This window comes from Thecamonas trahens, assembly GCF_000142905.1.
Source record: "Thecamonas trahens ATCC 50062 unplaced genomic scaffold supercont1.36, whole genome shotgun sequence".
NCBI lineage: Eukaryota > Apusomonadida > Apusomonadidae > Thecamonas > Thecamonas trahens.
In genome coordinates this window covers 94269-107629 of record NW_013657644.1, presented here as the reverse complement: position 1 = coordinate 107629, position 13361 = coordinate 94269, and the positions used below count along the sequence as shown (strand labels likewise).

At 63.4% G+C, this 13361-nt stretch overlaps 6 protein-coding genes across 6 annotated transcripts; 2 read left to right on the top strand and 4 right to left on the bottom strand.

The window, feature by feature from the left end:
* Positions 1–353: 353 nt before the first annotated feature.
* AMSG_07441 (uncharacterized protein) lies at positions 354–1650 on the top strand (the record flags this gene model as incomplete). Its single annotated transcript, XM_013900490.1, has 2 exons — positions 354–447; positions 481–1650. 2 exons carry the CDS (start codon positions 354–356, stop codon positions 1164–1166), a joined length of 780 nt encoding a protein of 259 aa, XP_013755944.1. The 3' UTR covers positions 1167–1650.
* Positions 974–2316, bottom strand: AMSG_07440 (ATP binding domain 1 family). Its single transcript, XM_013900489.1, has 2 exons — positions 2250–2316; positions 974–1989 (listed from the first exon to the last, which is right to left on the bottom strand). Exons 1-2 carry the CDS (start codon positions 2295–2297, stop codon positions 1186–1188), a joined length of 852 nt encoding a protein of 283 aa, XP_013755943.1. The 5' UTR covers positions 2298–2316; the 3' UTR covers positions 974–1185.
* A 125-nt stretch (positions 2317–2441) lies between these two features.
* On the bottom strand, positions 2442–4472 carry AMSG_07439 (rho GTPase-activating protein 9; the record flags this gene model as incomplete). The annotated part of the gene is made up of 3 exons (XM_013900488.1): positions 2442–3070; positions 3100–3807; positions 3837–4472. 3 exons carry the CDS (start codon positions 4470–4472, stop codon positions 2480–2482), a joined length of 1935 nt encoding a protein of 644 aa, XP_013755942.1. The 3' UTR covers positions 2442–2479.
* Positions 4473–4897: 425 nt separating this feature from the next.
* Positions 4898–8865, top strand: AMSG_07438 (nc protein). The gene is made up of 2 exons (XM_013900487.1): positions 4898–4947; positions 5506–8865. Exons 1-2 carry the CDS (start codon positions 4914–4916, stop codon positions 8736–8738), a joined length of 3267 nt encoding a protein of 1088 aa, XP_013755941.1. The 5' UTR covers positions 4898–4913; the 3' UTR covers positions 8739–8865.
* AMSG_07437 (palmitoyltransferase ZDHHC9) lies at positions 8548–10279 on the bottom strand (the record flags this gene model as incomplete). Its single annotated transcript, XM_013900486.1, has 2 exons — positions 8548–9960; positions 10104–10279. 2 exons carry the CDS (start codon positions 10277–10279, stop codon positions 8787–8789), a joined length of 1350 nt encoding a protein of 449 aa, XP_013755940.1. The 3' UTR covers positions 8548–8786.
* Positions 10280–10493: 214 nt separating this feature from the next.
* AMSG_07436 (leucine-rich repeat-containing protein 23) lies at positions 10494–13295 on the bottom strand (the record flags this gene model as incomplete). Its single annotated transcript, XM_013900485.1, has 1 exon — positions 10494–13295. The coding sequence occupies one exon, from the start codon at positions 13293–13295 to the stop codon at positions 10494–10496; it is 2802 nt and encodes a 933-aa protein (XP_013755939.1).
* Between the last annotated feature and the right edge of the window lie 66 nt (positions 13296–13361).

Below are 13361 nucleotides of genomic sequence, written 5' to 3'. Positions count from 1 at the left end.
CCCCCCCCCCCCTCGTGGGGGTATACACCCCCCCCCCCCCCCCCATTCATTATCTCTCTCATGACACATACCCTGGCATGGCGGTCCATGTTGCCCGGAGAGAGGCAGTGGAAGTCAGGTGACAGTGGCAGATGCCAAGGCCAAGCCGCCTCGCCCCACCTGGAGCGACCACTCGACCGGAATCGAGTGTGTGTTGCGCGGTCGGTCGGTCTGTGGGTCGGCCGGTCTATGGCCGGGTTGAATGACCCAAAGCCAGCCAACCAGTCAGCCAGCAGGCCACTCACCGCTTCCTGGCTTCAGTTGCGAGTGCGAGTGCGAGGACGAGTACGGGCACACATCACTCTTGCACAGTCATGGACGACGGACGTGGATCTTCATCCCACTCGGATGAGTTTGAAGACGGTGGTGCTGGTGCTGGGGCCGGACTTGGGGTTGGCGTTGCGGCAGGTGGCTCTACCGCAGGCGGTGCGGGGGAAGCAGCAGAGACGACTCCCAAGCTGGCGCCGCCACCCAAGGCTTCGGTGGCTCGACTCAACGCGCGGATGGCCGAGCGGCGGGCAAAGCGCAAGACTCGGATGGTCGGCGGTGGCGGCGGAGGAGGTGTCGGGGCGAGCAGCCGGCATGAGGGGAACGACGACGGCGACGGTGATGGCGGCGACGACGACGAGCTGACCGAGGAGGAGCGCCGGCGGCTGAAGCGGACTTCTGTGGCGTACGATGCGTTTGTGCGGCGGTCGGGCCAGGCGTTGTCGAGCAGCGAGGTGCGCGAACGGCTGGTGGCGGTCGAGTCTGCGCTGGATCGGGCCGAGGCTGACGCTGGCGGGAGCGATGGCGACGACGATGTGGCGGCGGTGCTTGACGACATTGAGCGGCAGTGGTCGGAGGACTCGGCCGAGGCGGTGCCGGACGTGTCTCCCGGGCGGGCCAAGCCGCTGGCGGCGGCGCTGGGGGTGACCGGGTGCGCGCTGACGCTTGTGGCGATTGTGTTTGGGTTTATGGCCAAGACCATGGACCTGACTGAGGCTGCGGTGCTCTTTGGCTTTGGCACCGCCATGCTCCTCGTCTCGGTCATCTTCCTTGTCGGATACATCTTCTGCGCCGACCCGCGGCGCGACGACTACGCCGGACTGGACAATCCGAACGAGTCCGAGTGGACGTTCTCGTAAGCACGAGAGGCTGAAGCCGTCACGGGCGGCTCCACGCCGCGAGCGCGTCCTGCAAGTCGACCTCATCCTCCAGCTCGGCAGGCTCGTTGAGCTCGAGATCCTCACCGTACTGGATGGCGTAGTCGATGGTCGAGAGGACGTAGTCGATCGAGTCCTGGTCGGTAATGTCGAGCGGAAGGAAGGAGACCATGGAAAAGTTGTCGAGCAGACCGGCAATGGCGTCGGTGAGCGAGTAGAACTTGGAGTCCATGCTGGACGACATCTTCTGCATCAGCCGCAGCGGGTCCGGCGAAAGAAAGTCCTCTAGAAACTCGGGCTCTTCCCCGCCGTGCTGTGCCTTGAGAATGTCGACCTTGGAGAGGACCGAGACGTGTGGGAGTTCGAGCTGAAGCATGGCCGAGAGGCACATCAGATTGGCTGACATAAACTTAGCCGGGTCCGACACAAACTGCGAGTCGATGACGTAAACCGAGGCGATGGTGTAGCCGAGCCGGTCGAGCATGCCCATCAGTGCTTTGACCATCGGCACGTGCATGTACAGCTCGATCTGCCCGGGGCAGTCAAAGATGAGGTAGTCGTCGTCAAAGTCGCCGATGGCGTCCTCCAGCCACTCAGAGTGCGCCAGCAGGTACTCCATGCAGTAGATGAGGCCGCCGTTCGGCCCAAAGTGCAGCACGTCCATTGCATCGTCAACCTTGATCAGATCCCGGATGTCCACAGCCACCGGGTAGTTGAACACCTCGGCCGCAGGGTCGAGATTGACCACATGGACCGTCCGACCCTGCTCCGAGCAGTATCGATGGATGGTCTCGCAGTAGGTAGACTGCACCACGATCGACATGGTATCCAGCAAAGACCATAGTTCCAGGATACATCCAGTGTCACCATGGCCGTGTGCGTGTATCTGTGCGTGAGTGCAGAGTGCGAGTGTGTTTCACTCTCCCACCCCCTTGTCACTCGGCCACCTTCCCCATCCATCCCGACCACCATGTCCGTCTCAGCAGCAGGTGGCGAGGGCGGGAGATGGGTAGGAAGACAGAAGACATCATGCGTATGGGAGGAGGGGGGGGAGAGGGGGCGTACCTTGCCAGAGCCTGCAGGTCCAATCACCAGCTGGCCCTTTTTGCCCATGGCTGTGGTGTTGGAGAGCGGTGGGTTGGGGTGGCAGGAGTGGCGTTCCCGGCGGTGGTTGTGGTCTTTCGTCTATGGCTCAAGGTCATGCCAGCTGTTTGAGAGGCTACTTGCCGTGCTGCACGGGAGCGTTGGCTGGTGCGCTGTGGTCTGGTGCAGACATTATTTGATAAAGGGCATGATCATTCAACCCCAGTGAGGGCAGCCACGCTGGCCATCTCGACATCGGTGACGCGGGAGGTGAGGGCTGCGAGGAGCGACTCGAGTTCGGACAGCCGCGCCTCGGCGGCGAGCCGCGCGGCGCGCTCGGTTGCGAGATCCGACTGGAGAGATTCGATACGGGCAAGGAGGGGCCCGTCGTCGGTAGTGGTAGCGGGTACAGATGCAGGTGTAGGTGCAGATGCAGGTGCAGGTGCGGGTACAACAGCAGACGCAGCAGCAGACGCAGCAGCAGGAATAGAAGACAGAGCAGGCGCAGCGTCGGCGTCGGCGTCGGCGTCGGCGTCGGCGTCGGCGTCGGCGTCGGCGTCGGCGTCAGCATCAGAAAGGGAAGCAGAGGGAGATGAGACGTCGGCGACGACAGCAGGAACAGACATTGGAGCTTCCGCCGGCGGCGGAGACGCCAGACGCGATCTGCGCGACGAGAGCGACGAGTCGGACGAGTCGGCTGAGTCGGCCGAGGCGGCCGAGGCATCGTCAGGGCTGGCGTCGTGGTAGCCTTCATCGCCTTGCTCGATTGAATCGGCCCGGGGAGTGGCATCAGGCTGCGGCGTCTCGGGCTCGACGGCCACCGAGGTGCGACGGGGGTGCTTGCAGAGGCAGGAGTAGAGGTCGAGTCATCACCACCGGCGGCGTCGCCAGCGTACGGCACAAAGTCGATGATGGTGGAAACAAAGTTCTTTGGGAAGATGCCCGATACGTCGTTCTTGTAGCCAAAGAACCACTCGTCATTCTCCTCGTGGGCAACAAAGACGATGTCGCCCTCGGCGAGCTCGAGCTCGTTGTCGAGCTGAGCCTCAAACGTAAAGGCGGCGCGGACGCAGGCGAGGAGCTGGAAGCGCGAGCCGCGGGAGGAGAAAATGCGGTCGTAGTGGCCGATGAGGAGCTTGGCAGTCGCTGAGCTCACCGAAGTTGTCTGCATCATGTCGAGCGCGGTGGCGTTGGGCGGACGGAGGAGGAGGGCGCCGAACAGCAGAGCCACATTGTGGAGAGCCATCAGGTTGACGTCCGAGTGCTTGGCAACGTTGACGAGGTGGGCGACAATAAAGTCGAGGTGGACTCGGTTGCGCTTCGGCAGGTGGTCGACCAGCAGCTTCATGTACAGCGTGCGGGTCGTCTCGTCGACGTCGCCGTAGTGCGCTCCGACGCCGATAAAAGCCTCGTAGAGCTCAAAAGGGATGAGCGGCTCGGAGAGCTCGCGGAGATAGAGCTTGAGCAGACCGCCGACCACGTTGGGGTCGAGCTGGTCGTCGAGGACAAGGTCGGCGCCGGCGTCGATGGCGTCGCGGAGCTCGAAAATGACTTTTGCGAGCCGGGGACCCGGTAGAGACCCTCGGTCTCGAGTCCGTGGGCCTCAACAAAGGCAACCATCTTGCGCAGGTGCGGATGGACGGCAATAGACGGCACGTTGTCCCGCCACAGCAACTGGTGCAGGTGCTTGCCGAACACCACCGTCGACGACTCATCGACAGTGGTGAGGTCCAGGTCGCCGCGATGGTCATCAACGCCGGGCTCGACACCATCGCCGAGCCCCCCCGCGGCCTCGAGCGCCGCTTCGAGCGTGAGCACGCGGGTGTGCTCGTTGAGAACGAGGGTGATGGCGTCGAGCCACTCGCTTGGGCTCGACTCCTTCGGCTCGCCCTGGATGCGGAGCCCGAGCGAGGACTCAATGCGGACGACCGAGACATGGGTCTTGCGGCGGGTCTTGGTCACCCGAGTGATCGTATCGAGCGGAATGCGGATGTAGCCGTCGGGCGTCCGCACCGCCTCGGGCAGGCTAGCCAGGAGCTCGCTGGCTTTGTCCACCTCGCCAGCCAGGCGGACGACGACCCCGTTTGACCGCAGCACCACATGGCCATCCAACCAGTTCTTGCTCTTGCCAATCTTGACAGGCATGTCCTCCGACTTGTACACCATCCCATCGCCCACCTGGGCCTCTGCACTCGTACTAGCCATGGCTCGGTTGCTGACAAACCGAGAGTGTGACGGGCGGGGGGCAGGGGCAGGCAGAGGGAGGGGAAGGGCTGTAGCTGTAGGGGTGGGTGGGTGTAAAGGAGGAGGGGAGGGGAGTAGAAGGGAGAGGTGGGGAAGGGGGGGAGGTGTGTGTGTGTGTGTGTGTGTAAGGGGGGGGGGGGGGGGGAGGGAAGGAGGTAGGGGAAGGGTGTAGGGAGGGGTGGGGGAGGAGGGGGGAAACTGGTGGGCACGGACATGTTTTTCATGGGAAGGAACAGAATTGGTGGCTGATGGCTGGTGGCTGGTGGCTGGCGGCTGGTGGCCGAGAGTGAGTGGCCAGTGGGTTTGTGGCTGGGGAGAAACCGGAAGGAAGGAGAAGGAACGACGGCCAAGGCCAAGGGGTGAGGGGGGTACACCCCACTCTGGAGCTCCGTTTGAGGGAACATGTCGGACCCCGAGACTGATATCCCCATCTCGAGTATGTTACAAGGTGAAGTCTCATGCTTGATGCCAGTCACTCCCCCCTTCCCCTTCTCGTTCAGTTCGTTGGCTGTGGCCCTTGCTCTGCGTCTCCCCCGTCGTCCCCCCGCTATCGCCAGTTGGAGGCCTGCTTCCAGCCGCCGACTGGCGACCTTCGTTTTTTTTCCGGACTTGCGACCTGGCCAGGCGGGCCCACCCCCCGACCATGGAAGGTTTGACGGCAACGGCGATGTTGGGTATGCGGTCCAAGGAGCCAGGGGCCAAAGCGAGGGATGGGGGGGGCATAGAGCTTTCGGAGGCGCGGGGTGTGGAGGCCGGCGGCGCGCAGGCAAGGCATGCAGATGTTTCGCTTTCGCCTTCGTTTCGTCGTTGTTCCACATGCTGTTGCCGTCTCGTCGATCATGGCGACATGCGCGGCTGGGCACAGAGGGGAAAAGCTTGGAAGGCAGGGCTAGTAGGGAGGTGGAGCGGGTGGGTGGGTGGGTGGGGGAATATTGAAGCTGCAGGTGACGGGTGGACTCATGGTGGAACATGGTGGGTGCATGGCGGGAGGTAGACGATGCGGCAGACGGCGCGCTCGCGGAAGCCGAGACCGAGTCGGATTCTGCCGATTCGGACGACAAGACGTTTATCACGCACTGGGAGATCGAGAACTTTTCGCAGGTGACGGACAAGAAGATCTGGTCGGAGGCGTTTGAGGCCGAGGGGCGGCAGTGGCGGGTGCTCTGCTTCCCCAAGGGCAACGAGGCCGGGCATTTTTCGCTCTTCCTCGAGTGTGTGCAGGATGATTCTGTGGACGCGACGTGGCGGGCGCAGACGGAGTTCCGGCTTCAGCTTGTGAACCAGAAGAACGCGGAAGACTCGCACTTTCGTGCGGCGACGCACCTGTTTGTCAAGACGTCGACGGACTGGGGCTTTTCCAAGTTTATGACGCTGGACAAGGTGCTTGACCCGGACGCCGGCTTCCTGGTGGACGACAAGCTTGTGGTCGAGTGCACGCTGGAGGTGCTCGAGCAGCCGTTTACGGCGTACAACTGGTGGAACTACGACTCGCGGAAGGAGACGGGGTTTGTGGGCATTCTCAACCAGGGAGCGACGTGCTACATGAACTCGCTGCTCCAGACGCTGTACCACACCAAGTATTTCCGCAAGTGCGTGTATCAGCTCCCGACGGAGGAGGACAAGGTGGGCGCATCGATTCCGCTTGCGTTGCAGCGGCTCTTCTACAACATGCAGTTTGCCGAGTCTGCGGTGTCGACCAAGGAGCTGACCAAGTCGTTTGGATGGGACGCCATGGAGTCGTTCTACCAGCACGATGTGCAGGAGCTCAACCGAGTCCTGTGCGACAACCTGGAGACCAAGATGAAGGGGACCGAGGTGGAAGGTGCGATCGGCAAGCTGTTTGAGGGCAAGCTGTTCAACTACATCAAGTGCCTCAACGTCGACTACTCGTCGACGCGGACCGAGTCGTTCTTTGACGTCTCGCTCGACGTCAAGGGCAACAAGAATGTGTACGACGCGTTTGAGGACTACGTGGCCGAGGACACGCTCGACGGCGAGAACCAGTACTCGACCGAAGACTATGGCAAGCAGGACGCGGTCAAGGGCATTCGCTTTGAGGTCCTCCCACCGGTCCTGCAGCTTCATCTCAAGCGGTTCCAGTACGACTACCAGACGGGCGCGTTCAACAAGATCAACGACCGGTTTGAGTTCCCGACGGTGCTCGAGCTGGACAAGTACCTCTCCGAGTCTGCGGACAAGAGTGTGCCGCAGGTCTACGATCTCTTTGGCGTCCTCATCCACTCGGGCGGAGTGCAGGGCGGGCACTACTACGCGTTTGTGCGGCCGTCGGACGAGCCTCAGTGGCTCCGGTTCGACGACGACAAGGTGATCAAGGTGAAGGACAAGCAGGCGCTCAACGAGAACTTTGGGTGGACGCCAAGCGCAGGCGGCAACGACGGGTTCCGCAGCATCCGGATGGCGCGGCGGTACACCAACGCGTACATGCTTATCTACGTCCGGCGGGCCGACTCGCACTGGGTTAACGAGGAGCTGACGGACGATGTCATTCCGGAGCACCTGCGCGAGCGCATTGAGCGCGAGAACGCCGAGCGGGCCGAGCAGGAGAAGGCGCGGCGCGAGGCACACCTCTACGTCAACATCCGCATCATCCGCGACAAGGACCTGGAGGGCCACCGTGACGTCGACTTGGTCAACGTGACTAACGTCGAGCCTATCAAGGTCAAGAAGGACTCGACGCTCGAGGGCCTCAAGAAGGAGGTCGAGAAAAAGTGGGGCATCCCAGCGGCGTCGCAGCGGTACTGGTACTGGCTCAACCGCAAGAACAAGACCTCGCGGCCGTCGCGCATCGTGCCAGACGACAAGTACTCGGCGCGGATCACGTCGCTCTTCAAGTCGCTCACCGCGTGCAAGCTCTTCCTCGAGGTTCTTCCCGAGTCGGGCTCGTTTGAAGAGATCACGCCGACCAAGGCCAACCTGTTCTTCAAGTACTACGACCCGGTCGCCCACGAGCTGATGTACGTCGGCCGCAAGGTGGTGGAGAAGACTACCTCGATTGCCGAACTGCTCCCGGTCATGCGCGAGATGGCCGGCCTGGAAGCCGACGTGCCGCTGGTGGTGTACGAGGAGATCAAGACGGCCGATCCGATCATGATCGACGAGGTCAACTTGAGCCACGACCTCAACGCGGCCGAGCTGGGCAATGGCGACATCCTCTGCTTCCAGAAGGCGCCCGGCGGCGAGGAGACCGGCGGCGACGTGGCGCACCCGACGGTGCCTGACTACTTTACGTACATTGTCAACCGGCTGCTCATCAAGTTTGTGCCGCTTGAAAAGGCGGCGGCCAAGGACAAGTCTGCGGTGACGACTACGCTCGACCTGACCCAAGAGGACAGCTACTCGATGGTGGTCGAGGCGCTCGGCGCTGCCACCGGCTACAGCGCGGACCACATCCGGCTCACCGGCTTTAACGCGTACACCAAGGGGCCGAAGCGGCAGCCGCTGCGGCGGACGCCGGTCTCGGGCACCGAGCTCACCCTCTTCCGCATGCTCTACACCCACTACAAGCCGCTCGCCGACACTCTCTACTACGAGGTCCTCGACCGTCCGCTGGTGGAGATCGAGACCAAGCGCAAGCTCTCGCTGCACCTGCATTCGCTCACTGGCGAGCGCGAGTCCACCCTCGACCTCTACGTCGAGCACGCCGCCACCGTTGCCGACGTCCTCAACGAGCTCCGTGACACCCTCGCCGCCCGCGCCGACGCCGATGTTCCCGCTGGCTTTGACGGTCCGCTGCGCATGCTCGAGGTCTCGCGGCTGGCCAAGATCGTGCGCCTTTTCGACGAGGGTGACCCGGTTCATCTCATCCCGCACTACGCCATCGTCCGCGTCGAGCCCGTGCCTGCCGACGAGATCGATGTGCCCGCCGGCTCCAAGGCCATGTTCTTTAACCACTTTGTCAAGTCCATCCACCACACCTTTGGCACCCCGTTCATGATGTACCTCCGCCCCGGTGAGCCCGTCGCCGACCTCAAGGCTCGCGTCAAGGCTCGCTTCGCCATCCCCGACGAGGACTTTGCCGCCTGGAAGTTTTACCTTGTCTCGTTCTCCTCGCCCAAGACCCTCGACGACGCGTACATCCTCAACAGACACAAGTTCTTCAACTCGGACTACATCGGCATTCGTCACGCCAACAAGAAGGTCGAGGACATCCGCGCCACGCCGACTTCCACCCGTTCGTCGGGTCACTCGATCAAGATCTACAACTGAGCAGTTGGTAAAACAATCGGTGCCACATGTGCATGCTGCACCCGTCGGCTACACACGCCCACCGCCGCCGCCGCCGCTCACTACATACCCGCCCGACGAGATCCGGCGTGACGAGGTCCGAGACGAAGCTCGCGATGACGATCGCGACTGGCGCTGCAGCCGTCGCATCAAGAGCGGCTCACCCTCGGACGAGACCGACGAGACGTGCGAGGTAGAGTCGGCTTCCGAGCCAGCAGGCCCGCCAGACCACGCACCGTCTTCTGAGCACGAGTGCGAGAGCGACGCCACCAGCGGCGCCAGTTCCAGACCCATGCCGTGGCCGTCCCGATCGGCCGCGCCCGCATCATCAAATACCACCTCGCGCTCAGCATCGTCAAGCTCGTCGCTGCTGGCAGGAACCAGAAAGTCGCCAAGCTCGACGTTGTATGCAGCGACCGCCTTGCCGCCTCCAAGCTCGAGATCGTACGAGAGCCCGGGGTCGTCGGCGCAGACAGCGCTGGGCCCGCGCCAGTCAAGCGGCGCGGGGCGGACGAGGCACCATGCACGAAGGCAGTGGACGGCGATCGAGTCTCGGTACGGATGGTGGCTCGGCTTCTTAAGGTACTCGGCAGTCGTCATGTTGCAGGCAATGAGGTAGAGGTGGAACGAAAAGAGCGAGCCAACGGCAAGGCAGACGAGCCCAGCGTACGGAATGAGCACAATGGCCATCGGCACCCGCCGCAGAACCTCTCCCATCGAGTAGCCCTGGCCAAACGGAGCGCTGAGACCAAGGCGGAGGATGACCATGACGCAGACAAGAACCGTGTGGAGAGTGAGGACGAGAGTGAGCGCAAGATAGGTGAGAAAGGCGTGGTAGTTGCACTCGCCGATGCAAGTGCCGAGCCATGGGCAGTGGTGGTCAAACTTGAGCACGCACGTCGAGCATCGCGAGCAGTGCGACGCCCGCGGCGGGCGGTAGACCCGACATGCATGGCAGTACTTGGCGAGCACGTTCATGCCGCGACAGGGAGTCCGCTTGATGGGGATGGCAAAGTTAGCAGCAGAGAGAACGACCGCGCCCTTGCTGTCACGCTCGTCGCCGTACGCCGATGTGCCCGGCACAATGCCTGGGTCGGCATAGTGGACCCTGGCCATTGCCGCCGCCTGTATCATCAGCACCATCATCGTGAGCGGAGCCAGCGCCCACACCGGCAGCGCTTGTTCCGAGTGTGCCACCGGAATACTGTGGACACGAGCGCGATCACCCAAGCCATGACCAGCCATCGTAACCAAACATTGCCATCGCCATGAGTCGCCTTCCCCCCCTCCCCCCTCCCTTTCATCTCTTCTACTCTTACTCCGCCCCATCTCCCTCCCGCCACGTACATGCTCCCCACAAAGATCACAGCAGGGAGATACGTCGCGCCCACTGCGGCGTAGAACAGGTTGCGGTCGCGCGAGGTCACCGCCCGCCCCTGACAGCGGAATCTCAGCCGCGGGAAGAAGCCCTGTCGGTAGAGCTGCCGGCCCACAATGCCCTCGTCTTGCTTGCTTCCAGCCATCCCCTCCTTGCCCTCCCTTCTCGCTCGGCCAGTCCTTCCGCCTGGTCCCCCCGTCGAGTGGCGTGTCCGTGGTTCCTGCCGCACCAGCCGCCGCACACGGCTTTGCCCAGCCAGGAAGGAGGACTCGGCCGCCTCCGCCCCAAAGCTGCTGCGACGGGCAGGAGTGGCATGTTAATGGCGGTCGTGCCCACACTGGATCGTAACCATTGTGGCGCTAGTCGTAGTCATCGTAGCCGTCATCATACTCGTTGTTGTCGCCGTCAAAGCTGTTGTCGTCGTACTCGTTGTCCGAGTCGTGATCGCGGTCGGCGTCGGATGACGGGTTGGCGGCAGCCTCACGCTCCTTGGTCAGCTCGTCGGCGTCTTCGCGCTCACCAGAGTCAACCACCATCTCGTCGAGGACGGTGAGCGTCTTGATCGCCATCAGCACCTCGAGGCGGTAGTCGGGCCCAAGCTCTTCCGAGAACGAGATCGGGTTCTCGACAAGCGAGAGCCACGTCAGCCGCGGCAGTGCGCCGAGAGCCGCCACCTGGTCCAAGTCGTTCACGTCGTTGAACGCCAGGTTGAGGATCTCCAGCGCAGGGAGCGCCTCGAGGCCGGATGTCAAACGGATGTTGTTGTGGGTTAGAACGAGGACCCTGAGCGAGGGCATCGCTGCCGCGCCAACCAGCCGGATTGTGTTGTACGAGAGGTGCAGCTCCTTCAGATGCGGGGCTGTCACGCCGCGGAGCGACGAGATAGCGTTGTGGTTGAGCGCCAGCTTTCCGAGGTGAGTCGCGTCTTCGAGGTGCTCGATCTGGGTCACCCGGTTGTGCGAGAGGTTGAGCGACCGGAGGGAGGGGTGGACGATCGGCGAGAGCGCCGCCACCTTGTTGTGGCCAAGGTCGACACTCTCCAGCCACCGGCGCGGCGTGAGCGCCAGCCAAGAGTCGCCGACCCGGTTGTGCGGCATGACCAGCTCCATGAGGTCGTCGAGCGCGTTGAGCGGGCTCACGTCCGTGAACGCGTTGTGGGGCAGGTGCACATACCGCAGCAACTTGTAGCTTGTCAGCAGGCCCAGATTGTGCCAGCTGCCCTTGGCCAGAAACAGCTGGGTGTACGCCCATTGCAGCCCGGACCGGGTCTTGGCCACCAGCGAGAGTCCGCGCTTGAGTGTTCCCTCGTCGAGCTCGACTTGCTCCTTGCTGTCGCTCTCGGCCGCGGCAAGATGCTTCGGCACGTACGGCTCGATGCCCTTGGTGAATGGCGCGAGGGCAACCACAAGCTGCGGCAGCATCTCCTCCACCGAGTTGCCCATGGCCACCACACCCGACGGCGCAAAGTGCCACACTCCGTCCGGCCCGTAGCCCGGGTCGTCGTCGTCGTCGCCGTCTTGGCCATCCTCGCCGTCGCTCTCGGACCCGCTATACCCACCACCACCACTCAGAGCAGCCTCGCCGCCGTACGACGACCGCGAGTCGTTGTACTCGTCGTACTGCGAGTAGCCTTCGTCGGCGATCTCGTCGGCACCATCGGCTCTAGCCTCACTGTCGCCGTCACCGTCGCCGTCACCGTCGCCGTCGCCATCGGCCGCCTCGGCCTTGGGCTTGGGAGGAAGCATCCAATTGGGTGCGAGTGCCCGGAAGAACGTGCCCACCACAAGCGTTGTTGCGTCCGACTCGCACGCCACGTCTAGCACAAGGAACTCCTGCAGCGGGTCCTCCTCGGGCTCAAGAGGCTCGTCAGTGGGTGTCTCTGCTGCGCCATCAGCATTGCCTTTGGCATCAGCCGCGGCCGCAGCCGCAGCCTCGGCGTCTTCGTCGAGTGAGCCGTCTGACGCAGTCGACGCCGTCTGGCGCGAGCGTGAGTGCGATTCAGAGCGCGAAGATCCCCGCGAGGCAGCACGCGAGCCGGCGCGAGAGCCAACCCGGGACGCTGCGCGCGAGCCGGCGCGCGAGCCGGCGCGGGAGCCAGCGCGCGAGCCGGCGCGGGAGCTGAGCCGGGACGAAGACCGCATGTCAGCCGACGCCACCGATCGGTCGTCGTCGTAGTAGTCGTCGGTGCATGCTGACGCGTTGTCATCGTACTCGTCATCATCGTCGTCGCCATCAATCGACTCTTCGTCGTCGTCGTCTTCGATGCCCGGGAGGCCCTTGGGTGTGGCGTAGATGCGGAGCTTGCACTCGGGAATCTGCGCAAAGGTCTGGCCCGAGAACGAGTTGACCACAATCATAACCGCGTGAACCGAGTCGTCGAGAAGGCCCCAGCGGATGCGGATGCTCTCGTCGTCGTCTTCGAGGGGCGAGTGCTCAGGCTTTGCGCTCTCTTCACCGGAAGTTCCTCCACTGCCGTCGCCACCGCCGCTTTCGGCCGAGCCTGCCTCGTCGTCGTCGTCGGGTGCAAACGAGAGGATCGACGGCGAGGTGACCCTAATCTGTGTCAGCGGCGGCGGCATCGAGCTCTCGTCGTCGACGGCGGCGTCATCGTCATACGCGGACTCGTCGTCTCCATCGGGACCACCCGTCCGGTTGTCACCCATGTGTTGGATAGCACCCGAGTGAGAGACCAGTGCGTCGTAGTACACCATCTCCATGAGCTCACCGGCCTCATCAAACAGCAGGGCATATGCATCAAGATCAACAGGCATCTCCGAAGTCCAGTCCAGGCCCACCACAACTGACTTGGCCTTGCCGACCCGTCCGCCCGCCAGCGCCTTGGCCTTGGGCAGCGCCACCGTCGGCACCGTCGCCGGCGCCCACGGCGGGCACACCCCGAGCTGCCGTACCACGGGATACTCTTCCACCAGCCGTGCCCGAAGCAACTCCTCCGGGTCCTCCACAACCTCCTCTACCTCCACAACCTCCTCTACCACCTCACCCTCGCCTTCGCCTTCACCTTCGCCTTCAATAGCGTCTGCGGCGGGCGTCCCGGTCTCGCTGGCGTTGTTGTCGTTGGTCTCCTCTTCGGCGCCCGGCCCGTCGCCACTGCTGGCCATGGCCGCAGCAGCCTCATCCTCGGCTTGCTTGACCGTGCTCATGCCTCGGTCCGGTTGCCCTTCCGAGAGTTGGGTGTTGGAGGGGAGGTGTGTGTGTGTGGTGGGGGA